Consider the following 26,537-nt stretch of genomic DNA (forward strand, 5'->3'; position numbering starts at 1 on the left):
AGATACAGTGCACAGGCGTTTCACCTTAAGAAGCCAATCTTTTGTCTCTTCTTTCCCAAGCTCTCTTCTTGGTGTAATACATTCTGCAAAGACAAGTGTAACGACTTTGCAACGCGCTTTCCTGTCTAAATGAAGAAAAAAAAAAACAATAATGATTTACTCTTGTAGATCATGCAGAAAAAAAATTACAGGTGAGAAAAAGATGCTTCTAGTTTGCCTATTAAATAACAAATTAAAAAACAAAACAAAAACACCACACATACCGCTGAGGCCTATAAGCGACCTAAGAAAAGGACCTAGGTCATATGTGAGTGACAGGCTATGAATAAGGAGACGCATTAACTCCGAAATGCGTCAGCCATACGCCCTAAATGGATTTAAGGGGTGCCTTTTTGCACGTTATCCCCTTTTAATCGTAATATGTAGCAATAATTAAATTTTAAATTTTATTTGGACCTGGAGATTGATGGACATTTCGCTTTTTCTACGCGTATGTGAGTGACATCCTGGTTACTTTCCTTAGGTCAATAAGGCATGTAAAGAGAGTACCTCCACCGAAACAAGCCCGTGATGCCGTTGGACTGGACAGATGGACTGGTTAGATTTTTCACTGTCCCAGAGTTTAAAAAACAAAAAAAACAAAAAACACACTATATCCTTGCAAGGAACAATATATCCATACAAAAAAAAATAAAATAAAAATAAATCATTTGTAAAACCATGCCAGAGAATCCTACAGTAAAACAAGCCTACATATGACACCGGAATCATACAGAGGTGCCGTAAAATCACAATACCGTATTTTCCGGACTATAAGGCGCACATAAAATACTTCGATTTCCTCAGAAATCGAAAGTGCGCCTTATAGTCCGGTGTGCCTTATATAAGGCTTGAAGCGGCGGCACGCGAAGAGTTAAGCGGCGGCCGCCGGCAAAGTCTCCATGCCGCTTCCATACATTGCAATGGGAGCGTGCTATTCAAATAGTATTCGTTCATCTCTAACTATTTGACTAGCGCGCTCTCATTGTAATGTATGGAAGCGGCATGCAGACTTTGCCGGCGGCCGCTGCTTAAAGGGATTCTACTAGAGATGAGCGAGTACTGTTCGGATCAGCCGATCCGAACAGTACTCGCTCAACTCTAGATTCTACCATTAAAAGAACTTCTTCCCCCTGACCACGTCGGAATAGCCTTAAAAAGGCTATTCGTCTCTTACCTCTTCCATAGTCAGCGCCGCCTTCTCCCTGAGCTGTGTTCGCGCCTTCCGTGTCCCCGTCTGTGTTGTCTTCTTTGGGCCTCATGGATGACGCATGCGCAGTCGGCTCTGGCTGCGAGAGCCTGTTAGAGCCGACTGCGAATGCGTCATCCATGAGGCCCAAAGAAGACAGAGACGGAGCTGCGGAAGAAGGCGGGTAAGAGACGAATAGCCTTTTAAGGCTATTCCGACGTGATCAAGAAGGAAGAAGTTCTTTTAATGGTAGAATCCCTTTAACTCCTCGCGTGCCGAGCGCTTCCATTCATTTCAATGGAAGCGGACCATTGAAATGAATAGAAGCAGCTGGCACGCGGGAGGGTTAAGCGGCCGCCGGCAAAGTCTGCCGGCGCCGCTTTCAATCACATATAAGGCGCACCGGACAGCGCTGCGCCTTATAGTTTGGTGCGCCTTATATATGGACCTAGGCAGGACTATAAGGCGCTCATGGGTAATGCGCCTTATAGTCCGGTGCGCCTTATAGTCCGCAAAATACGGTATACTGAAATGGGATCCCAAATGAAGCGTTGTACAAAATTATTTTTTAGCATATTCATTGATCTGTGTTTGCAGTTTCGACCATCAAAAATGGAAATGTGGAAGCTGTCCAATAGTTATTTGCTATGGACCAAAAAGCTCATTATATTTTATTAGACCTGTTTGATAAATGTCCACTACTGTCTAATTCCATGAATAAAATTAGTTATCTGGTCATAGTTCCCTCGACTTGTAATATGGACTTGGTAACCGAATTAGTTTCAAATACTAAGGAATTAGACATTGATTCATTGTTGTGCAACGGATGGGTAATATGGAAGTAATGTGACAGGTTATTGATTGAGCGGTTCTAGTGATCCACAGGACCTATTTTATGTCGTTGTACCTAGGGATGCAATGGAAAATTAAAATAAATAAATACTACGCAGGTTTTCCCTCAAATCAGCAGTGAATCTAGTGCTATACTGTATGTATGTAATTATACGTTACATGCAGATTATTTTGTATTTACTAAGCTAAATGTACTAGATTCGTCTTAAGTGGCGCAAAAAAATTGTGCTAATTTTGTTTAGCACATTTGTGTGCTAAAAATAATTTTTCCCCCTTGTCTGAAAAGGGGCATGACTTAACAGGAAAGAAATGCAATGATTTCTGCCACAATCGCACTATAATTTAGGCCAAGGTAAAGCAAACAAATTAAGGCTATGTTCATATCTGTGTAGTGCTGTCTGTTGTTCTGGTCCGTTAGAGAGCAGTTGAAACAGCAGACACATACAAAGCTCAACCCCACTATACTGGGATCAGTCAGGTGTCATTTCTGTTTGATAATCTGCCAGATGAAAAATTTGGACTTGCAGCACTAAAACGAGACCCCGATGCAAATGTGAACACAGCCTAAGAGCCGCTGACATAAAAACTGTGTAAAAAAAAAAGTCATACTTGGCTGTAACCAGCGCTTTACTGTTCCCTGCCGCAGTCTGGTCCTGCATGTGACGGGCTTGTGCTGACAGATGTCCTCACTACACGTGACGTCACCAGTTTCTTTCCTGAACCCATTCAGCAGTCACATGCGGCATGGATTTCCACCAGCTGATGCCCAATCCCTTGCATGTACTGGACCAGACTGCAACGGGAGTCACTGTAGCAGTGGACACAATGGAGTAATTTATTTATTTATTTATTTTTTTTTAAAGCTTCAACTTCCTTGGCCTCCTGCCAAGTACTGCAATTCCTGGACAACCCCTTTAAGTAAATCTGCCTCACTGAGTCAGAAAAACGGTCTCCAAAGCCTAAAAATATACATTATGAAATTCATTAGTACAGAATTGTAGAGATTTAAGGCTACATTCACACGACAGAGACCTGCACTTGGTTGTGAAAAAAAAAAGGACTTTTTTCATAGTCGATCCATGAACTTGGCCCGAGAAACAGAAAGTTCCATTTTCCTCTTGGGTCATTTACATTGACCATTAAAACAGTCACGTAAACAGATCCATAAAATTCTATGGGGTGGCTAATAGAAAGGCTAGCACATGGCAGATGAACCCTGTCATGTGAATGAGCCCTAGTGGAGGATTGACAGACAGTGAAGGACAATATTCGTGCATCTGTTATATCCTTACCTCAATCATTTCGAAGATGCTCTCCGGATCTAGACTTCCTCTGCCTATTTTTCTCATACAAGTCAAAGTACCCTTGCTTGTCACAGAGATAAGAAGACTTGCCAAAGAGCAGGCTTCTTCTTGCAATGTGGCATCTACTACATGTCTGTGACCTATCTGAAACGTACAAGAAAACATTTTAGAAATCGTGCACCATTAAACATGAAATCGGATGGTTTATTAAAGTTATAAACAAGCTTATATAAATACTAGTACAGCTTAATATATGAAACTTTGTAATATATAGGCAATTACTTTCTCCATATTAGTCTGAAGTGGAGGGGGAATAGAAAAAAAACACTCCAATAATTGCTCCTGTTACACTCTGCTGTTTCTTGCTTTTTTAATACTGCTAAGTTGTGAATAAGAAGCTGATAATACACAGAATAAGGCAATAAATCAAATTAATCAGATGGCAGGAGAATTGTATTCAACCCCTAACTGCTCCATAGAGTTGTATGTGTGAGGCTGAATATGGACAGGATATAATGAAAAAAGCAGACAGATTTAAAGATAAGGAGCAGGAGAACAGCTTAATAAGCGATGAGGGGAACAGATCTCCTTAATAAAATATATTATAAAGTTTCTTATATTTAAATACTCCTAGTATTTCCATACTATACTTACTCGACTTAGTGTAACAATACAGGGGACATGTTCTACGTTCAGCCGCATGCAGTCAAAAGGATCATCAGAAAGTTCAATGTCTTTGGTTCCCTCGTCATCCTCCAGAACACGTACTTTAGGTATCCTAACGTGCACATGAATCAAAAGAAACATTTCTAATCAGCATGTGTCATATGAAATTTACAAACTTTACTTTTTTGACTGCAATTTTCTATAATTATTATCACAATATACTTCAATATTTAAAGTCAATAAAAGGGATGTGTCAAGATTTATAGGATAGGTAACCTGTCTGATTAGTGGGGATTCAAGCATATGGACCGCCACTGATCACAGGGTTCTGTGACTAGGCGAGACGGATTAATCTTGGGAAAAGACCTTTTAAAGCAGGGGTAGGGAACCTTTGGCTCTCCAGCTGCTGTGAAACTACAACTCCCAGCATGCTCCATTCACTTCCATGGGAGTTCTCAGAACAGCAGAGCCAGTATGCATGCTGGGAGTTGTAGTTTTGCAACAGCTGGAGAGCCGTACGTTCCCTACCCCTGTTTTAAAGGGAATCTGTCAGCAGGAAAATTGGTATCAAACTAATGACAGTGCCTTAAAGGCGGCTTCTACACTTTCTAAAGGTGCCTTCCTTATTCTGCATTGCAGCTCCATTTTCATGAAAATCAGCATTTTATTCATAGGCAAATAAGCTAAAAATGTCTTTAGGGGCGTTTCTTCTGCAAGGACTTCACTCTCTACTCTAGATAATTGCACCTAACTCCGCCTGCTTCTGCTTTGTCACACTTTGCCTATACTTGGGAGCAGACGTGGTTAACCTTAGCTCTGAGGATGTAGCAGATTATTTTTGCCTCACTTTATTAAGAAAAACCTTTTATTTTTCAGCTGCCATTTTTGTATTATATTAGTACATAAGATTCATCTATGTATATTACAATGATAGAAAAAAAATACAAAGACAAAACAATGCAACAAGAAAGAGTTGGAATTGAATAAAACATTACATTTGTGAACTTAAGATGTTACATGATAGATGTAGGTGGATACAATATTAAAGCAAAAGGATGACTTTATTGGGGAAAACTGTACAACTGAAGGGAGGCTCCAGTACCCTGTTGGGTCACCTCTAGTCTAAATACAAGATTAGGCATGGGGGCGTACAGTTTCAGATGTTGTATCTGGGCCTGTAGACCCTGCACATTCACAAGCTGCCAAAAGGGGTGTCCTGCTGGTCCCATAAATGCTCGGTTGGTGATAAAACTGATGAATGGGCAGGCCAAAGAATTGTTGCAATATGGCGGAGCCTTGCCTGAGAATTATTCTGCTGAAAAATGTTAGGTGGAAGCCTTGCCATGAGAGACAACACAAGGTATCCTGCACATATCGCTGGGGTGACCAACTTCTATCTTATAACTACTAGGGGTGACTAACTTCCATGTGATGGCTCCCCAAATAATCACATGAACAGTTGGGGCACAGGAGTGTCATTCCATAGCAAAGGGAGGATTGATGCGCTCACCATGAAGGTCTCCATACTGAAACCCAACCATCATTGGATGTCAAACAGAGCCTGGATTCACTGCTAAAGACGATTTGGTTACAGTGCCTAGCCATGAAGGTTTCTTGTTCATCACACCACTGCAAAGAAAGGTGACAGTGCTGGCTGTCCATGACAGGACATATAAAGGGTGACGCAAGCATCTAGCAATAGCCAGGACAGAGGCAGGGATGTGTAATGAAGTTGTCACCTGTTTCTGGATGATGGATGAGAAAACTGTGGGGGCTGCTTGTACTTGTCAGCAAATCAAATAATCCCCTCTGCAGGTAGAAGTATTCTATTACTGTTATATAAGTGACTCCTCCCGTAGCCTCAGCTTCCCTGCATTACACATGGTCAGCCTCCATACTCCTAACTAAATTAATTTTACGGCTCTCAATAGGGAACTAAAGAATAAAAAAAAAAATCAGATCATTTCACTGAACATCTCACAATGTCCTAATGACACAAATGCGGCCAGATATTCAGAAGCTGTTGGTAAGTTTAGTTAGGCTTTAAGCTTTATTCAGTACTTATCAGGACTGATCTGCTATGTTGCACATTATGGAGCTGGCTTGACCTTCTGCAGTTAGGCAATCCTCCCAGCTCTGCGGAGTCTAATGTGCTGAAGTCAGATGTGAGATAACAAGAATTCAGAATGCACACAGCGCACACACAGCTTTTCCAACAACTTATCACAACAAAGAGATTGAGAGTCAGGACATGTGGATCCCATTGCTTTCATGTACCAAGAACAGCACTAGGAGAACTTCACAGACATTCTTTACATTGTCTCTCTGTCATAACACAAGTGATGTGTGCTTAAACCATTAGTGACAGAGGAAGGGAGCTGCACTACTGTTACCATGGGGATTGCAAGGCTATAGGAAGATTTAAGGACTTTGCTATAAATTACCTTAAAGGGATAAACCCATACTAGAAGTTTAGAGCATGCTAATGGGAAGACCGGATTCCCAATGCACCCAATGTATAATTTATTGCATCTGCTGCCTGTACAGATATGCTGTAGCACTAGGCGGCCCTCTTTCTGCTCCCCAAAGGCCTATGTAATGTGAAATATATAATACAGATACAATGCTGCCATTGCTACATCAAGGAAAGTTTGCCAAACCTTATAACAATACAAAATAAAACAATTAAAAAAAATTAGCGATCCCCTACCATCCCCCATACTACTGTTATGACACCTCCTAGGTCTCTGCTAGTCTCAGACCACAATCCTGTATATGTCTTATCTATACATCTTTATCTATTCAGCGTCTTACCTGGTATTGAAGAGCGCTGCCTTTACTGCTATAGAAATGGTGTCAAAAAGGTTTCCGCCACATTCCAATAGCTGCAAGAAAGGACTATTTTATTATTACAAAATATTGTACATGAGAATAATAAATGTAGAATAAGGCTGTACTTGCATGGCCATTATACATCTGTATTATGCGCAAATTCCATCCTAGCCACGGGATTGATACAGTGTTGGCCAAAAGTATTGCCACCCTTGTAATTCTGTCAGATAATACTCATTTTCTTCCAGAAAATGATTGCAATCACAATTTCTTTGGTATTATCTTCATTTAATTTGTCCTCAATGGAAAACTACAAAAAGAATTGTCAAAAAGCCAAATTGGATATAATTCCAAAGCAAACATAAAAAAGGGGGTGGACAAAGTATTGGCACTGTTTGAAAAATCATATGACGCTTCTCTAATTTGTGTAATTAACAGCACCTGTTACTTACCTGAGCCACCTAACAGGTGGTGGCAATAACTAAATCACACTTGCAGCCAGTTGAAATGGATTAAAGTTGACTCAACCTCTGTCCTGTGTGTACCACATTGAGCATGGAGAAATGAAAGAAGACCAAAGAATTGTCTGAGGACTTGAGAAGCAAAATTGTGAGGAAGCATGAGAAATCTCAAGGCTACAAGTCCATCTCCAAAGACTTGAATGTTCCTGTGTCTACCGTGCACAGTGTCATCAAGAAGTTTAAATCCCATGGCACTGTGACTAACCTCCCTAGATGTGGACGGAAAAGAAAAATTGACGAGAGATTTCAACGCAAGATTGTGCAGATGGTGGATAAAGAACCTCGACTAACATCCAAACAAGTTTAAGTTGCTCTGCAGTCCGAGGGTACAACAGTGTCAACCCGTACTATCCGTCGGCGTCTAAATGAAAAGGGACTGTATGGTAGGATACCCAGGAAGACCCCACTTCTTACCCAGAGACATAAAAAAACCAGGCTGGAGTTTGCCAAAACTTACCTGAGAAAGCCAAAACGTTTTGGAAGAATGTTCTCTGGTCAGATGAGACAAAAGTAGAGTTTTTTGGGAAAAGGCATCAACATAGAGTTTACAGGAAAAAAAAGAGGCCTTCAAAGAAAAGAACACGGTCCCTACAGTCAAACATGGCGGAGAGAGAAAGCACTGGAGACTTCTAAAGTGGCCAGCAATGAGTCCAGACCTGAATCCCATAGAACACCTGTGGAGAGATCTCTTGATAGCAGTTTGGAGAAGGCCCCCCTTCACATCTCAGGGACCTGGAGCAGTTTGCCAAAGAAGAATGGTCTAAAATTCCAGCAGAGCATTGTAAGAAACTCATTGATGGTTACCGGAAGTGGTTGTTCGCAGTTATTTTGTCTAAAGATTGTGCTACCATGTATTAGGCTGAGGGTGCCAATACTTTTGTCCGGCCCATTTTTGGAGTTGTGTAAAATGATCAATGATTTGACTTTTTTTCCCATTCGCTTTTGTGTTTTTTCATTGCAAGCAAAATAAATGAAGATATTAGTTTGTACTTGCAATCATTTTCTGGAAGAAACTGAGTATTATCTGACAGAATTGCAGGGGTGCCAATACTTTTGACCAACACTGTATTTAGGACGCTGCTAGTTCGAGTCATTACACCTACAGTGCATATGGGATTTGCAGCTATAATGCGAACTGTATAATACAGATGTCCTATGGCCAAGTGGATGTTTAACTCTTCCTGAGACAAAGATGTGAAATGACATCATGGCTACATCACACCACTGATACAGCGCCAGTCGGCAGTGCACACAATGAACAATTAGTCAGGAGGTAATTAGTAATGCGAACAGTCTTGTAATTGCCAAGTGCTTAAATCTAAGCCTTTTATGAGCAAACAAAGAAGCGATTTACAAGAACTTAAATTACTGGAAATTAGATGTTTGTTGCAGGATAAAAGGCATCAGATGTAAGGGGAAGAATAAAAAGGGAAATCTGCTTAAGTTATACACAGAAAATGCTCGCTTCATATCATCTACAGCTCTAGCTCTTTGTGGAAATGTAACAACACTTTTCGTGTTAAAAATTCCTCTCGCTTGGTTTGTTTTTTTCTTCTGCATTCACAACTAATATTGAAGTCATAAAGAGGGTTCAGTAAGAAGAAACACCAAGGAAGAAAAACCGCTCAACTTGACAAGAATATCTCAGTTTGAAAACAACGTGGCTGCACGGAATTACCCCTGACTGTATCGAAGTTCAATAGCAGAAAATCCAAGAAAAAATCCAGCATGCCACAACGTAACTAAAACATAACTTTTACTTCAATAAATATAAAAAAGATGGATATTACATCACTCTTATTGGAGATAGGAACATGGCGAAAAGCTGACGCGTTTCGGGACAAGAAATAGTTTAAGTCCCTTACTCATAGCCTGTCCAACAACAAATGTGAAGACACATATATAGGGTCAAAAAACCACACCCATTAGACATAATTAACCCCATCAATGCGGAAAACAAACACATAAATATACTAAGAAATTGAAACCCTATATCATATAGGTCCATTTAACCATACCAGTTGTATTAGACTCATGACATAATACAAGTCATAACAAAAATCCATGAAATACACAGTAAATTCATTAATGATTGTGAATATGAAAAAAATCACAGCCAATAAATAATCAGTCCAAACAATCATAAAACCACAGCATGAAACACACTCCTATATAGTCCACATAAGTAGCATTCTCAAAAACAGTGTAGGAAAATATGTACAACTCCCCCTCCAGATCCGTAAATAAATCCTTAGAGGGAATGTGTTTGTCTCCAACTCCTGCACCGATTCCAATTCCGGAGCATGTAGTTCCGGACACGTGATATTATCACGTGACAAGTCATGTGGTTTGTTTCACTCAATGAGCTATTACTCACTATATTTCAAATTATGATCAGACACTAATATATAAAACTAAGGTCCTGTTTGACATTTAGACCATGTGGTGTCCGAGTGTCAAGTTTCGTAATCCATTAAGCCTCACGTTTGAGGAGCATAGCTTTCCTGTCCCCTCCGTGTACCGGATTTGGAACGGAATCAATGACATAAAATCTAAAGCAAGAGGTATTGCCCCCATGTTCAATAGAAAAATGTCTGGAGACATTGGACATGTTGTCAGCCTGTGTTTTACCACAGTCTGCCAGATGTTCCGCAATACGAACCTTTGCCTGTCAGATGGTACAGCCCACATACATAAGGGAACAGGACGTACATTCGATTCATTGAGTGAAACAAACCACATGACTTGTCACATGATAATATCACGTGTCCGGAACTACATGTTCCAGAATTGGAATCAGTGCGGGAGTTGGAGACAAATCATTAATGAATTTACTGTGTATTTCATGAATTTTTGTTATGTGCTTAATATGACTTGTATTATGTCGTGAGTCTAATACAACGGTTATGGTTAAATGGACCTGATATGATATAGGGTTTCAATTTCTTAGTATATTTATATGTGTTTGTTTTCCGCATTGATGGGGTTAATTATGTCTAATGGGTGTGGTTTTTGACCCTATATATGTGTCGTCACATTTGTTGTTGGACAGGCTATGAGTAAGGGACTTAAAGGGGTATTCCCATAACTCTTGTTCACCAACCTTCAGACTCTGTGCTCTCTTCACTTCCTGGTTTTCTGGGCACATTGGTGGGCGGAGTTTCACTCTCTTAGCTATCTGCTATGTTTGCATTTAGTAATGAGGGATTGGTTGTAAATGCATTACCACAGTATGAAGCGGATGTAGAGGCTGATGTAGCAGATTTGAGTCAGTTTGCATTACATACAGAGGTACGGGACTCCCTATCTCAGTCCTTATCAGCCAAATTCAATTAAACCGGCTGATAAGTTGAAGAGCTGACGATAGAGTTCAGAAATCCCGGAGCGCTCACCTCCCCCTCCCCTATCTGAGGAGCTCCGTTACTTGTCAGACATAAGCAGCACTCAGCCCCTCCCTCCCCCCCTGAGAGCAGGCAGCTATACTTGGGAAATGAAGTGAATAAATTAAGATAGCGGCCAAACAAAGCAATTTTGATAAAGCAATGTATTTAGGAAAAGTCTTAAATCCACATAAACTAGCAGTATAGATAGGATGCTTTTCATGGGACAACCCCTTTAAACTATTTCTTGTCCCGAAACGTGTCAGCTTTTCGCCATGTTCCTATCTCCAATTAGTGTGATGTAATATCCATCTTTTTTTATATTTATTGAAGTAAAAGTTATGTTTTAGTTACATAGTGGCATACTGGATTTTTTTTCTTGGAATTTCAGTAAGAATAAGTCATATTGAAATAGTGGAATAGAAAGACAACTTGGGCTCTCTGGGTGGCGGCTATACAGCACATTTTTGTATGGATACATAATTTTCCAGGACTACAATATCGATGACCTATCAGTGGAGGACCCCGCCGATCAGCTGTTTGAAGAGGATGGCTAGGGTTACTCTCTTTTCAGGACAGTGATGTCACAGGTCACAGTCTGTTCTCAGGGCTAATTTATTGGATATTAGGCCTTGCTGCAGCTCAGTCCCATTCTTTTGGGATACAAAAGAATGGGACGCAGTGCTTGGTGAGCAGTGAAGAGGCTGTTGCATCAGTATGATTGTTGTAGAACCTTCAAGCACCTGTACTATTAATTTGTGAAAAGTGGTTTATAACTAGAGGTATGCTTTATGGAAGAAAAAAAAAAAAAAAAAATATATATATATATATATATATATATATATATATATATATATATATATATATTTTTTTTAGGAGGAATACATTAGGAATTGCACAGTGCAGCATTTTAAAATAAAAGATGCTTCAGAATGGTCGAGAATAGCGGCAATTCTTTAATTCCTGACAGCCAATAATAAAGGGCATATAAAACAATGCAGATATTCTTCCTACATACTAAGGCTATATGCACACAACTTACATTTAGGAGTTTGTGAAAAACAGAGCAGATGACACATGGATGGCATCTGTGTGCTGTCCATGCTTTCCACAGACCCATGTAAGTGAATAAAGGAGCCTGGACCATAAAATGGACAAGAGTAGGGCCTGGCCTGAGTTTCATGGCCAAAGCTCATGGCTCCCACATGCACCCATAAAAATAAATGGACAAAGCCTAACAATGCAGGGTTTTCTTTCCAGCGAATTCTTATGACAAACTGCTATAGATCAGTAAACATTTGCCTGCCATATAACAAAATATCAAATGACAGTATAATAGAAGGACACTGAGGAAAACAGAGGTTTTCATATGAGAATGCATATACTAATCTCACTCACCAGCACGTCCACATACAGGACCCAGCAGTGCTCACCGGTCAGAATGCAGAGCGCTTTACGGTCAATGCTGCTCTTGTTAGCAAATATTTTGTACAGCATGTTGGCAATCTCTGTGCCAAGTTCCTCTCCTCCACGTCCTTCAAACTCTGGAGTGGCATTAGCAGAACTGGAAGAGAAATAAAATAAGTGAAACATTACTTAAATGTATATGGAAATGTATATCTGTACGTTTTGCGGCCCAGGCTCACTAACACAGAAGTCATCCATGTGATGTCCGTGCCATTTAATCATGGCCCAGCTACGTGCACATGTACATGTAGCCTTAAAGGGGTTTAGGATAGGTTATCAATATATGATTACGGGGACACTTCTTAAAAGGGCTTCCACACCTCCCCCAAATATTTAACTGCCACCATGTTATAGAGCACATTACAGTAATAAACAACACACCTCTGTTAAATATGTCAATTTTGTAGCTTTGGATAACAACAGTCTTGAAGACTTGTGTAAATGAGTCAGACCCCTACCGTCTACTGCGTTCGGCACCCTCTGCAATAAGAGCTGACCCTGACACTGCTATGACAACACCAATACTACTTGAGAAGCAAGAGCAGTAATCCAGGGCTAATCCAGGGCACCTAATGTTCCATTTACATAACATTTGTCCCGAAATCTACAAAAGTGATGTAAGGGGGAGTTCACACTTGCGCCTGCTGTCTGTTGCCGTGAATCTGCCTTAATATCAGAAAAACAGATTGGGAACGGTGCAAATGGTGCTTTTAAAAATTCATTCACTTCAATGAGTTTTAAAACAATCCGCTCTTTTGGACGGAGAAACCCACACCAGTTTTTAAAGCATGCTGCTTTCCCTGCATTATGCTAATGGTAAACAGTTATTCTGGGTACAAAACTGCTACAATTAACAGCTGTCTAACTGAAATTAGCATTAAAACATAACCTTTCATCAAAGTCAGCTAAAAATACACAAAGGCCCACTAGAGGTGATAAAGTATTCACATCTTTTGTACGTTTCTCATCTCCTTCACTCCTCCTATTCATCTACAATGCTCCAACCCCCTCAATGTCCATAAAACCCTCATAGAAGAATGCCTGTCTAATGGAGACACAGAAGAGGCTAGAATTGTTAAAAATTAAAATAAAGAAAAGTGCTGGTCTATGTTGCAGCATTTACTGCCTCCAAAAACTGCTGTGAACAAGAGCCTGGCTTGTCTGGTGATCAGGACCAGCCCCCACCTCCTCCTGGCTGCTCTGGCAGTCAATAATGTTTAGACCAATGCAGCTGTCATCAGTGATGACATCACGCTCAAGGTGGGTGTGGCTAACACCTGCAGTCATGTGCACAATGAATGCTACATGATCAGGCCTAGTAAGGAAGAAATTGCAACAAATATGTTTGTCACACATTTCTACAAAAGTAGGAACATTTTATTTGATCTCAGACAAAAAAAAATGTGAAATTAATTTTTCTATCCATAAAAAACAAAACAAACCAACAACTCGTGAAACCCCTTTAACAAGACCACATTTTCTGGGACGGATTTCCAGTTTTCCATACTAGCCATCTTCGTAGAGACGACTGTTCCCCTAGAAGACCACTTTTTCAAGTAATTTTCGGTGGTCTCACAGAGGCTCTACTGTATTTCCCATGAATCCACTTTGATAAAGCTCTGCTAACCTATTCCTCAAGAACAGCTGAAGAAACACTCTGGCATATCAAAGACCATGTTAATAAGCTATGTATTATGGGAAGTGCTAAATCTTAGCTGCAAACATAATGAATTCATCCTGTAATTCACATTCATCTGTTAGTAAGTGAAATCAGACCGCTCTGCTCAGATGCGAAAAATCTGGCTATATGACACTTATTTATGGCTTTCCACGAAGTGAACCCTGCAAGGATGATTCCCAGAGGTGGCAAATTCACTACATGTGGGTATATGACCACAAGATCTTTTTATGTGCACTGGTTGCACTTATCTGTTTAAAGATCAACTCTATTAACCTCCTGAAATATGTCAAATAAAAAATCCCAAATTTTCCATGTTTGTGTCATAGTGAACCATATAATTCTGAACAGACATTTAAGAAAGCAGAGATAAAATAGTTTCCATCTTAAACAATGAACATTTGGGGGGGGGGGGGGGGAATAAAAATAAAGTGTGAAAGTTGTGCTAAATTCTACAGCAGTCCGATAATACTTTGGGAATCAGTCCGTTGCATGATGTACTGCGGGAATATTCTGTGTAAATCATAGAGAGGCCAAAGAGACAATTAAAAGAAAATATTTGGTCTGTAAGGCTAAGGCCCCACGGCACAAAACAAAGTAAAGCGCTGCGGGAAAAATCGCGGTTGGAACGCATCACGGTTCTTCCCACAAAACTTTGAACAGAAATCTCAAGAGTTTTCCTTCGCAAACTTTCTGCTACCATTATATCTACAGGGAAGCCGTCGGTATTTTCATAGATATAATCAACATGCTGCGATCTCCAAAACCGCGCCAGTTTGGAAAATGGTAGCGTGTCCACCCTGCGATTTTTACCGTAAAGTGGGCATGGGAATTGCATGAATCCCATCCACTTTGCAATTACTGTAAAATGATGCAATTTTTGCTGGAAGCAAATCGCAGCATTTCCGATCATTGGAGCCCCAGCCTAAAGAGATTTTCCAGGATCCTTAGGATAGATCAATACATGATCAGTGAGGATCCAATACCTGGTAACCCTATAGATCAACTGTTTGAAGAGACTGCAGTGCTATACTTTGCAAAAGGTCTGTGCTTGGTATTGCAGCTCAGCCCAATTTAATTGAAAGGGATTGCAATAATTTAATTAAAGGGATCGCAAACAGTCAATGTGACGTATGAACGTATTCTGACCAATAAAGTGGAAGTGGTGCTCATACAAGAACTGCTGCTTCTTCAGGCAGCTGATCTGTAGGGGCCCCTGATGTTGGGTCCTCACTAATCAGACACATATTGATTACCTATTCTTAGGATAGGTCATGGATAATTCCTGAAAACCTCCTTAAGGTTCAAATAGGCATAGTTGTTATGGGGTTAAAGAATAGTTACTAGAATAATTTGCTGTCTTACGGCTACATGTTATGTGACTCAGATGGCAAATATTACAGGGACTACGATATAAAAAAAAGTCTAAATGGAAAAGTGACTTTGTTGCTCAAACCAACCTATCACGCGTGACTTATATTTTTCGAGCGCACCATAAGAAATAAAAGCTGCAGTGGGATTAGTTGCTATAGACAACAAAGCTAAGCTCCTTTTGGACCGTTTATAGCTCTTTCTACCATATTTCCACTTTTTATCTTATATTCCAGCACCAGTAGCCAACGGTAGTAACTGCATTGAAGTACTTAATATTTTTCCACTATAGGATGTCTAACCATATTTTTAACATTAGAGGGCGATGTTGCACTAAATCAGAAGTAATAGGATGCCAATGAAGGAAGTTGTCAAGAGATTTATGCAGAACTGAACCTAACAGACTCACAGCAATGTAAAAGAGCGACATTTCTTCCTGCACCAGAGCCGACTTCCTCCAGTCACGTAATCTCCGACTATTCTCAGGGAGGGTCACATTGTGCACAGTTACTTACATGAAGCACCATAATTATCTAATGTAATTACAGTACACAATGTCTAAATGTAAATCTAATTACTTGTCACAGCTATGTTTATGAGGAAGCTGGGAAAACAGCACTGCACAAAACAAATAAGCCAAGGGAAACCTAAAATGTGCTCCAGTAACAGCGTTTATACCCGGTGGAATAGCAATGTACATTTTTATGCCGAAATATACATTTTTTTTTATGTTCTGAGATGTCAAGATTACAATGAGAGGTAAAACCTATATTACAAAACTGGGGCACATATGACAGGGCTACATTATTGACAATACATGATGGGCACAGGTCAGCTCCCCATCCAGCACATAATACAGAGCATGCTCATAGCTCCCCCCCACAAGTCAATGAGATACTCTCTGCCCAGCTTGCAGGCAATAATTTACCGTGTATACTCGAGTATAAGTCGAGTTTTCAGCACAGTTTTTGTGCTGAAAAAGTCCCAATCGCCTTATACTTGAGTCAAGCTGTGCTAATGGTGACCGCTCTACTTCAGCCGCTGGCTTCCTGCGTCAACCGGAAACATCACCTGCTCGGACAATACTGAGCTAAAGAGAGAGCGCCGCCAGCCATAGCACACATCTAGCCAGAGCTGCTGCCTGCACAGACCCTTTTGCTAGAAGCAAGTACTTGCCTACCATTCTTGCCGCGTTCAGCGCTATTCCATCCAGCTCTATGGTGAGGCCTTCGCTGTGGTCAGAGCGGACACCATCTTCCTTGGGCTTACTCCAATCGGTGTGGCCTGTGGTGGTTCCGGATTGTGGAAGCCAACCCAGTGCTGGTGTTTGCAGGGACCAACACAAACAAGGACAGCATCTCCACCCAGGTGAGGCACGGAGGCTTTGCATACATCCCTGCTGCGCTTCAGTGTCTAGGATACTCCTATAGTTCGGGAGAAGCAAACGTGGCCGCCGCCATCTTGCAGCCTATACAAGGGAATCACACTACTACGGGTGAGGAGTTACAACCCAGACACCAGCCTGGGCTATAAGAAGACCTGTGTGATGTTCAACATCGGGGCCCTGGACAGTCAGATCGCCTACGAGCAGAACCTGGACCATGATGAAACTCTGAAGGCCGCCTCCAGGTACTACCAGCTTTCCAGTGGGGCCTTCTCCCACATAAAAGACACTGTGCTGTCCTCCCTGAACCGAGACTACACGGACATCTCCATGGACACTGTGGGCAGTCTGAGTATCATCATGCTGGCCCAGGCGGTCTTCTTCCTCAAACCCACCAGAGACAAGATGAAGGATGCTGTCATAGCCAAGCTGGCCAACCAAGCTGCTGACTTCTATGGAGATGCCCTCAAGCAGTGCCAGTACAAAGATGCTCTGCCCAAGGAGGTGTACCTTATACTGGCCGCCAAGCACTGTATTATGCAAGCCCATGCAGAGTGCCACCAATCTGTCTTGGCAAAGCAGGAGAAGAAGTTTGGGGAAGAGATTGGAAGGTTACAGCATACTGCTGACCTGGTGAAAACGGTCACCTCAAGGTAGGCAAAACTATAACTCCCATGTATTAAATATTTTACCCCCTTCCCTACCCCAGCACCCAAAAACTCCGGCCACCCTACCCATCCCGTTGGTTTTATTAGTATCTATTTTAGTTTTTGAAATTTTCCACTAGCTGCTGCATTCCCCCCCCCCCCATCGGGTTATACTCGAGTCAATAAGTTTTTCCCGTTTTTTTTATGGTAAATTTAGGGGCCTCGGCTTATACTTGGGTTGGCTTATACTCTGGTATATACGGTATATATCTCTACCTGATTCTGCAGCAATTCCAGTCAGAAAGCAAAAACATACAATAATAAGAAAAACTGATGGAAAAAATGTTTTAGAAGTTAATACAAACATAAGGTGTTTTCTAGGGTAAAAAAACATAATTATGCTACAATTAGACACAGGTGTAAATGTGGTGCATATTTGGGGCAATGGGAAGCATCTAGTTTGGGCTCAAATTTTTTGACTTGCTAGATATGTGGATTCTCAGTAAAAGGGACATAGCATGGCATGCAAAAACAAAAAGAAGGGGACTTTAGAACGACGACGCACCAAAATTGTCTGGATCATTGTAAGGCAACTACAACATGATATAATCTTAGGCTAGACAGTCTAAGGACATGCCAGATTTAATATCCAGCACTAGCCACTGTGATAAATTTGGTGTATTTTCTGCCTGTCTAAGTTTACACCATGAAAACAATGGGAGGTAAAATTTAGGCGGAATCTTCCCCCAACTCTGTGGCAAATCCTCTGTGTGAACTTACCCTTAACCTGCTTCTCGAGTTCTTAAATAAGTCAGATGATCACAAGGTGACTTTGTTTTGGAGCACGGACTGCTTTGCCTTTGAGACCTACTATGTGTCCTCGGTCCTAACTTTTTGGAGAAAATGCCTTGTCGCCCCCTCCTCTGCCTCTCACATAATCTGCTCCCTACTGCACCCATCTCATAAATTATCTAAATGTTTTCTCACTTATAAAGGGGGTTGAGGAAGAAGCAAAGACACAGGCCTGGAGCAGATTTTTCTCTTACCACAGCTTTATTCACATCTCTGCTCAGCACTGCTAGAACCTGACAGAAAACTGCTATAAAAGAGCTAACTATATTGTTACAGCATGTCCCTGTGCTTATTTCTCTGTCACTGGGCTCCTCCTTACACCTCCTACTCCATAGACTTCTATTTAACCTAATCTATCCATTCTCTTCAGTGAAACAGATCTAGCAGTGAACGGAGCATGGAGTATGAACTGAGACATAAGATTATCGCTCTGATAAGACACATTACAAAGGTTTGTTATATTCACCTGAACTATTAATTTACAAAAAATAAATAAATCCGCTTATAATTGAGGTTTATTAGGTTTCCGATGACAAGTATAGTGCTCCAGATTACACTATACCTACTATAACAAGCACCAGACCAGATATGCTTGTGTTTTTTCTTTACATGCAATGATCGGTGGCTTGCATCATTTGAGTCCCCGGCAGGTACAAGTATCAGAATTATATGGCATTTTGAAACAGGATCACAATGGGTCAAAAATATAAAAGAAGCCGTATTTACATTACAGATTGTCCTCTGCCCATTTTCCAATGTTTCTCCCCCTTCCTATTACCTGCTTATAAAATATATTTACCCCACCTGTTCGCCCCTTTAAAGAAATGTTGTTTGCTTTCTTACTGCGGCAGGATAATAAAATGTAGCCATGTTACTTGTGTTTCTACGCCTATTAGTGTATTCATAGTATATCATATGACTATGTTAATCTGCAGAGATTCATGTACTAACCAGTCAACAAAGAATTCCAGATAGCCTTCTGTAGGACACTCCAACTTTGGTGTACCCATTTCTGCTTTGACTCCCACCAATACATCTGTGTGGCCCTGAAATATAACAAAAATTAGTAATGTAAAAATATTAAATACATAAATATATATTTACTATGTAAGGTAATGAATGGTACTGTGTTTGCAGTCCAGTCTGTGTGGGAAACAAAGCAGCTAAGTAATAGAGAATTATGTGCAGCTACAAGTCTGTGGTGGTGAAGGCTATACATAAAGCCTTTTCTCATATAAATTCTGGTAATGTAATGGACAGATATATTTGCAATAATGATCACAACTACTAGGATACATGACTAGGGAGCCAATAGGGTCATTTTACTATTTTAGACAGACAAGCACAATACTTGGATCTCCTGCACTCTTGCTTGGTTGAATACAACTATATCAGATACCAGGGGTACTCAACTACATTTAGTAAAGGTCCACATATTAAACATGTCTGGTATCTACAATATTTTTCAGACAAAAGACACGTCTGACTATAAGACGCACTCCAGGTTTAGACAACAAAAGTGTAAAAAATAAGTAAATAAAAAATTTCCCAATGTGGCATTATACTGTGTGAAACCACAACATGGCATTGTTCTGTGCATGGGACAACTAATGTGGCCACTAAGTGGGGGGGCCACTAAGAAGCATTATACTGTAGGTGGAGGCACGAAGGAGTATCATACCGTGGGTGGGGGCACTAGGGAGCATCATACTGTGGGTAGGGGCACTAGGGAGCATCATACTGTGGGTAGGGGCACTAGGCAGCATTATACTGTGGGTGGGGGCACTAAGAAGCATCATACTGTGGGTGGGGGCATTAAAGGGATTCTATCATTGGAAAAAGCGCTTTTGACCTAAACACATATCTGAATAGCCTTTAAAAAAAGATTATTCCTTTGTCCTCACCCTTTTTTAAACCGCTTTATTCCTGCTAATTAACCCCACAGAGCACCCTGGGCATTCCCCAAGGCCTATGAGCACCCCCCACGTCAAACCTTTAATACCGCCCCTCTACTGCTTGTGCTCCATCTGTCATCTTCCTCCCCGGATACTCCTCCTCAAACCCCAGCTCAGTTCTCCAGAGAACTACACCAAAATGGCTGCCTGGATAGTACTGAGCATTTCCGAGCAGCCATTTTGGTGTACTTCTCAGGGGAGCTGAGCACTGAGATTTGAGGAGGAGGGCAGACGGAGCACAAGCAGTAGAGGGGCAGTATTAAAGGTATGACGTTGGCGGGTGCTCGGAGGCCTTGGGGAACGCACAGGGTGCTTCATGAAGTTAATTAGCATAAAGAAATAAAGCGGTTTAAAAATAAAAGGCGGGGACAACAGAAATAGTAAATGTAGTAGTAGAATAGCCTTTTTAAAGGCTATTCAGACATGTGTTTAGCTCCAAAGCACTTTTTCCAATGATTTAATCCCAATAAGGAGCATTATACTTTGTGATATAAATTAAAGTGAATGTAATGTGCTTATCGGTGGCTATATATGTATATACGTGAGTTATCCATTTCTTTATGGTCCTCAGCTGTATCAAGTGACCAGCTTCTCCAAATGATAGTGTCTTGTGTGTACAGAAGTCATTTCTCTATTCATTCCCATGAGAGTCTCAATGTGAGGCTCAGCAATGTAGAGAAACTGACTTCTTGTCTATACATGATTGTCTTGTTTCTGGTCACATGATACAGCTGAGGACTAGAAGGAAGTGGATAAGTCACACATACAGTCACCTGTAATAACATTACCTTCACTGCACTCTACACCATGTAAATAGTGTAACGGCAAAGAAAATAAACATTTTTGTGGGACCGATACTGTAAAGGGATTCTACCATTAAAGCAACTTTTTTTCTAATTACCACGTCGGACTAGCCTTAAGAAAGGCTAATGAGGTCTCGGCAGCAATGGGGGCGTCCTTCTTCTTCATCTGCCTCCTCCCCTTGTCTGTCGTCTTCTTTCTTCGTCATGTCTGACGCCTGTGCAGTCGGCTGCAATTGCGCGCATACGCAGTACGCTTCTCACATCTTCGCGGAACAGAGTGTACAGTCATGGCCAAAAGTTTTGAGAATGACGTAAATATTATATTTTCACATGATCTGCTGCCCTCTGGTTTTTATGTGTGTTTGTCAGATGTTTTTATCACATACAGAAATATAATTGCAATCATATTATGAGTAACAAAAGCTTATATTGACAGTTAGAATGAGTTAATGCAGCAAGTCAATATTTGCAGTGTTGACCCTTCCTCTTCAGGACCTCTGCAATTCTCCCTGGCATGCTCTCAATCAACTTCTGGACCAAATCCTGACTGATAGCAGTCCATTCTTGCACAATCAATGCTTGCATTTTGTCAGAATTTGTAGGTTTTTGTTTGTCCCCCCCGTCTCTTGATGATTGACCACAAGTTCTCAATGGGATTAAGATCTGGGGAGTTTCCAGGCCATGGACCCAAAATCTCTATGTTTTGTTCCCTGAGCCATTTAGTTATCACCTTTGCTTTATGGCAAGGTGCTCCATCATGCTGGAAAAGGCATTGTTGATGGCCAAACTGCTCTTGGACGGTTGGGAGAAGTTGATCTTGGAGGACATTCTGGTACCAATCTTTATTCATGGCTGTGTTTTTAGGCAAGACTGTGAGAGCCGAATCCCTTGGCTGAGAAGCAACCCCACACATGAATGGTTTCAGCTTTACAGTTGGCATGAGACAAGACTGGTGGTAGCGCTCACCTCGTCTTCTCCAAATAAGCTGTTTTCCAGATGTCCCAAACAATCGAAAAGGGGATTCATCGGAGAAAATGACTTTACCCCAGTCCTCAGCAGTCCACTCCCTGTACCTTTTGCAGAATATCAGTCTGTCCCTGATGTTTTTTCTGGAGAGAAGTGGCTTCTTTGCTGCCCTCCTCGAGACCAGGCCTTGCTCCAAGAGTCTCCGCCTCACAGTGCGTGCAGATGCACTCACACCTGCCTGCTGCCATTCCTGAGCAAGCTCTGCACTGCTGGTAGCCCGATCCCGCAGCTGAAACACTTTTAAGAGACGGTCCTGGCGCTTGCTGGTCTTTCTTGAGCACCCTGGAGCCTTTTTGCCAACAATGGAACCTCTCTCCTCGAAGTTCTTGATGATGCGATAGATGTTGACTGAGGTGCAATCTTTCTAGCTGTGATACTCTTCCCTGTTAGGCCATTTTTGTGCAGTGCAATGATGACAATGATGCCAAGCACCAGCCTCCTTTTAAAGTGTCCAGTGGTGTCATTCTTACTTAATCATGACAGATTTATCTCCAGCCCTGTCCTCATCAACACCCACACCTGTGTTAATGGAGCAATCACTGAAACGATGTTAGCTGGTCCTTTTAAGGCAGGGCTGCAATGATGTTGAAATGTGTTTTGGGGGATAAAGTTCATTTCATAGGCAAATATTGACTTTGCAAGTAATTGCTGTTAAGCTGATCACTCTTTATAACATTCTGGAGTATATGCAAATTGCCATTAGAACAACTGAAGCAGTAGACTTTGTAAAAATTAATATTTGTATCATTCTCAAAACTTTTGGCCATGACTGTACTGTGCATGCTCAGTAAGGTCCGTACAGCCCTCCAAGGCCTGGATGAGTTCACTCACACGTCGGAGGGCTGTACGGACCTTACTGAGCATGCACAGTACACTCTGTTCAGCGAAGATGTGAGGAGCGTACTGCGCATGCGCGCAATTGCAGCTGACTGCGTGGGCGTCAGACATGACGAAGAAAGAAGACGACAGACAAGGGGAGGATGCAGATGAAGAAGAAGGATGCCCCCATTGCTGCCGAGACCTCATTAGCATACCGGTAAGTACCGGTATTTCAAAGGAATGGCGCGACGGAGACCACATCTAAAGGTAGGAGACGAATAGCCTTTCTTAAGGCTATTCCGACGTGGTAATTAGAAAAAAAGTTGCTTTAATGGTAGAATCCCTTTAAGCAAGCCTAAGTGTCATATTGAGGCATAGCTGTATGGCATCTCACCTGTTTGCTCATGTAATGTGGTATAATGTTGGGTAGACTTTATGGCCTTAGCCAATAGTTAAACCACATGGGACATATCCTAACCTGCATAATAAAAATGACACCAGTAATCTGACTGTGTGAATTTAATGTTCATCCATTCATCAATGTTCACACATATTTTAAAATGTTGTTGCTAGTGAGGCCAGTAGTAAGACATAGCCTGGAATTAGTGCATATTTTACGTACTTATAAGGGGAGGCACCTATGCATTTCACCATTATAAGAACACTATTAAAGAGGACCTTTCACCATCTGGGGCACATGCAGTTTAATACACCGCTAGAAAGCCGACAGTGCGCTGAATTCAGCGCATTATTGGCTTTCCCGTTCTGTGCCCCCGGTGAAGAGCTATCGGTGCCAGTACCATAGCTCTTCACTGTCAGAAGGGTGTTTCTGAGAGTCAGTCAGGAATGCCCTTCCTCACAACAGCGCTGTACTGTGAGAGCAGTCGTTGCTGACCACCCAGCCAAGATGGACTCTATGGACGAGTACTATCAGGAAGGGAGGGGGGGCGTTCCTCACCACTCTCACAGTACAGTACTATAGGCGCTGCTTTGAGGAAGGGTGTTCCTGACTGACTGTCAGAAATGCTCTTCTGACAGTGAAGAGCTACAGTACCGGCACCGATAGCTCTTCACCGGGGGCACAGAATGGGAAAGCCGATAAAGTGCGCTGAATTCAGCGCACTGTCGGCTCTCTAGTGGTATATAACACTGCACATGCCCAAAGTGATGAAAGGTCCTCTTTAAACTAAAAGGACAGTGACACCCTTTGTATTGAACACAGTTAGAACTGCACTCAGTTCTGTGACGTTGAGCCCACAGTCCTAATTTCAGCATAACTTTTATTCCAGCTCGGTTAAATAACTTACAATTTTCACACGTGCAGATCCAGTAGTGTTTGACACAACATCAGTCTCCACTTCAATTCCTCGGTAGTCTTCACATCCTCTGCCATCTGCCCGCAGATCATCCTACAGAAGCAAATCAAGCCATAAGTATAGCTTATTTTTCAGGATCCATTTTGTGGAAAAATTCTCATGTACAAGTATTGTCACAGATTTGCAGTAAATTTGACCCTATGCATTTGGAAGGGTGAAAAGATTTTACTAAAAATTTGTGAAAAAATTGGGTGCAACCAGTTGAGGAGACTCTACATATGCTCACTTTACTCAATCAGTGTTGAAAGTGATATCCTCCTTTAACAAGGGGAATGGTAGCACTGGGTTACCAAATTATTCTGAATTTTCTAGGAGGAATAACTCCTTGTTAAAGGGATTCTATCAGGAGAAAATAGATATCAAACTAATGACTTTGTAGGGCGGCATCTAGTCTTTCCAAAGAGGATTTCTCTTATTCTGTATTGCAGTTATCTAAACCAGAGTGAAGTCCCAGCCGGAGAAGAAATGCCCCTGAAGCCCTTTTCAGCTAGTTGGAATAAAAAAACAAACAAACCTGATTTTCATGAAAATGGAGCTGCAATGCAGAAGAAGCAAGCCATCTTTGAAAAAGGTACAAGCAGCACTACAAGATACTGTCTTTAGTCTGATACAGATTTTCCTGCTGATAGACTCTCTTTAATGAATTGCTGTCAGATACTTATGAAGGAATTGGAGCAGGAATCTGATTGTGGAAAAATAGGGGAGTTGGTGTTTTAGCCTACAGACTATTCCATAGCCCTGCCCACATGTACACTGCTCAGTACTGCTGTATAATGTCTACTATGCTGCTACCTCCAACGGTGCACTACAGATATATAGGGAAACATGATCTCTTCTGGTCTGTATGCAATGTATAGGAGACATCCTAGGAACTTGTTTCCAGCCACTAGTTCCGAGAAACTGATATAAAGCCTACAGAAGTAAAAACAAGAGAGGCAACATCTGAGGAAGCTTACATGTAAAATGTGCATTGAGGTGCTGCAACATGCTGTTCAAGTACTCCTTATTTGGGGCATTTTACCTTGTTTCTTGTTACATGTGATCAATGGGTATTATAACTATGAATTACATAGGGTCTAGTTAATGTGGTGATCAAGTGCTTACCTCCTGCTTTAATTAATTGAATATTTATTACGTATTGATATAACAAATCACTGAATATAGTCGACTGACTAAACTCTTTATATATATTTACAGATACATGGTAATAGGAGTTAATAGTTAACAGGCTAACACTGATGGAATTTAGTAATTCTTCTAAGCCACTTTGTGACATAGACGGGCGTAAATGTGGTACACCTTCGGCACACGGACCTTTCTTACACCAAGGATACATTACATTGATTCTAAATGCTGTTCTCTTGGATGGAGCATGATGGAAGCGAGTGCAAGTTATACCTGGAATCTATGCCTGATGCAATTTTGGTATCTTTGCATATAGAATAAATACCCCCCCCCCTCCTTATTTGTGTAGTGGCCATACTGGGTTACTACAGCTCAGCTCCTATTCAAGGCCAGGTCTTTAAAATCCTGAAAACCCCTTTAATACACAAGCCAAAGTGCAAACAGCTGCATTGGTAATTTACACTGTGGAATGTTTCCCCTTTACATTTCATAGCAATGTGATTTTAAGAAAACAAAACAAAAAACACTCTCACATGGGCTTGGATAATCATTTGGTGATAGTTCTGCCAATAAACTTGTTGACAGTTTCCACTAACAATCAGCAGTGCAGCTTTGTACTATCATAGAGGATGTAGCTTGGGGCTAGTAACAATGTATTTACATTCTTACTCCCCTTTCTATATGACATTGCTACTATATGTATATATCTATAGCCCTGTATATTACAAACACTTTCCATAAAGTAAAATGCACCGGGCTGTTTCTGCTAACTTCCATGAAGACGCTTCTTATTGGGGATGGTGGACTGGACTTCTATGTTATGGGATTGGTGGGGGTCCTAGGAATTGCCCATAAATATAACACTGAAGGCAGATTACCCCGATTTGTCTAATACCTATGACGTACCACTATCCTGACCTCTATATGGAATATACACAGACGTTGCCTATAGGACTCACGGCTCAGCAGGATTTTATAATGAAAGCTGAGAGAATAAACCACACAGGTCTATTTACAGAGATGACATTGCACCGACACTATGCGCTACACAATCACACCTGTACTCCATGCAGGATGTACACCTTCTCAGCCTCACTTAGGACCACCGAAGCCATGCTGCAGCTCTCTCCTTCCGCCAATACACGTCTCCTACGTCATCAAAGTGCGCCGGCTGTGCTTCACGCTTCTCCCACATGAGCACCTAGCAAACACTACGTCATCAGAGAGCTGCCGAGCCTCCTGCTCCCTACT

The 26,537-nt window shown here is 41.4% G+C and overlaps 1 protein-coding gene across 1 annotated transcript; it reads right to left on the bottom strand.

Moving 5' to 3' along the window:
• EXOSC7 (exosome component 7) lies at nt 1-26,509 on the bottom strand. Its single transcript, XM_075271260.1, has 8 exons — nt 26,345-26,509; nt 24,093-24,194; nt 19,134-19,228; nt 12,182-12,347; nt 6,865-6,935; nt 4,039-4,162; nt 3,373-3,528; nt 1-125 (listed from the first exon to the last, which is right to left on the bottom strand). The coding sequence occupies exons 1-8, from the start codon at nt 26,399-26,401 to the stop codon at nt 21-23; spliced, it is 876 nt and encodes a 291-aa protein (XP_075127361.1). The 5' UTR covers nt 26,402-26,509; the 3' UTR covers nt 1-20.
• Nucleotides 26,510-26,537: the final 28 nt, after the last annotated feature.

The sequence above is a fragment of the Leptodactylus fuscus genome, chromosome 4, assembly GCF_031893055.1.
Source record: "Leptodactylus fuscus isolate aLepFus1 chromosome 4, aLepFus1.hap2, whole genome shotgun sequence".
Lineage (NCBI taxonomy): Eukaryota > Metazoa > Chordata > Amphibia > Anura > Leptodactylidae > Leptodactylus > Leptodactylus fuscus.

Excerpts from the sequence above, each read along its gene's own strand:
- EXOSC7 (XM_075271260.1), bottom strand. The coding sequence starts at position 26,401 with ATGGCTTCGGTGGTCCTAAGTGAGGCTGAGAAGGTGTACATCCTGCAT. Across the intron at positions 19,229-24,092 it reads GATCTGCACGTGTGAAAATT|GGCCACACAGATGTATTGGT; the intron begins GTAAGTTATTTA and ends GTTATATTTCAG. Across the intron at positions 6,936-12,181 it reads TCCTGTATGTGGACGTGCTG|CTATTGGAATGTGGCGGAAA; the intron begins GTGAGTGAGATT and ends CCTTTCTTGCAG.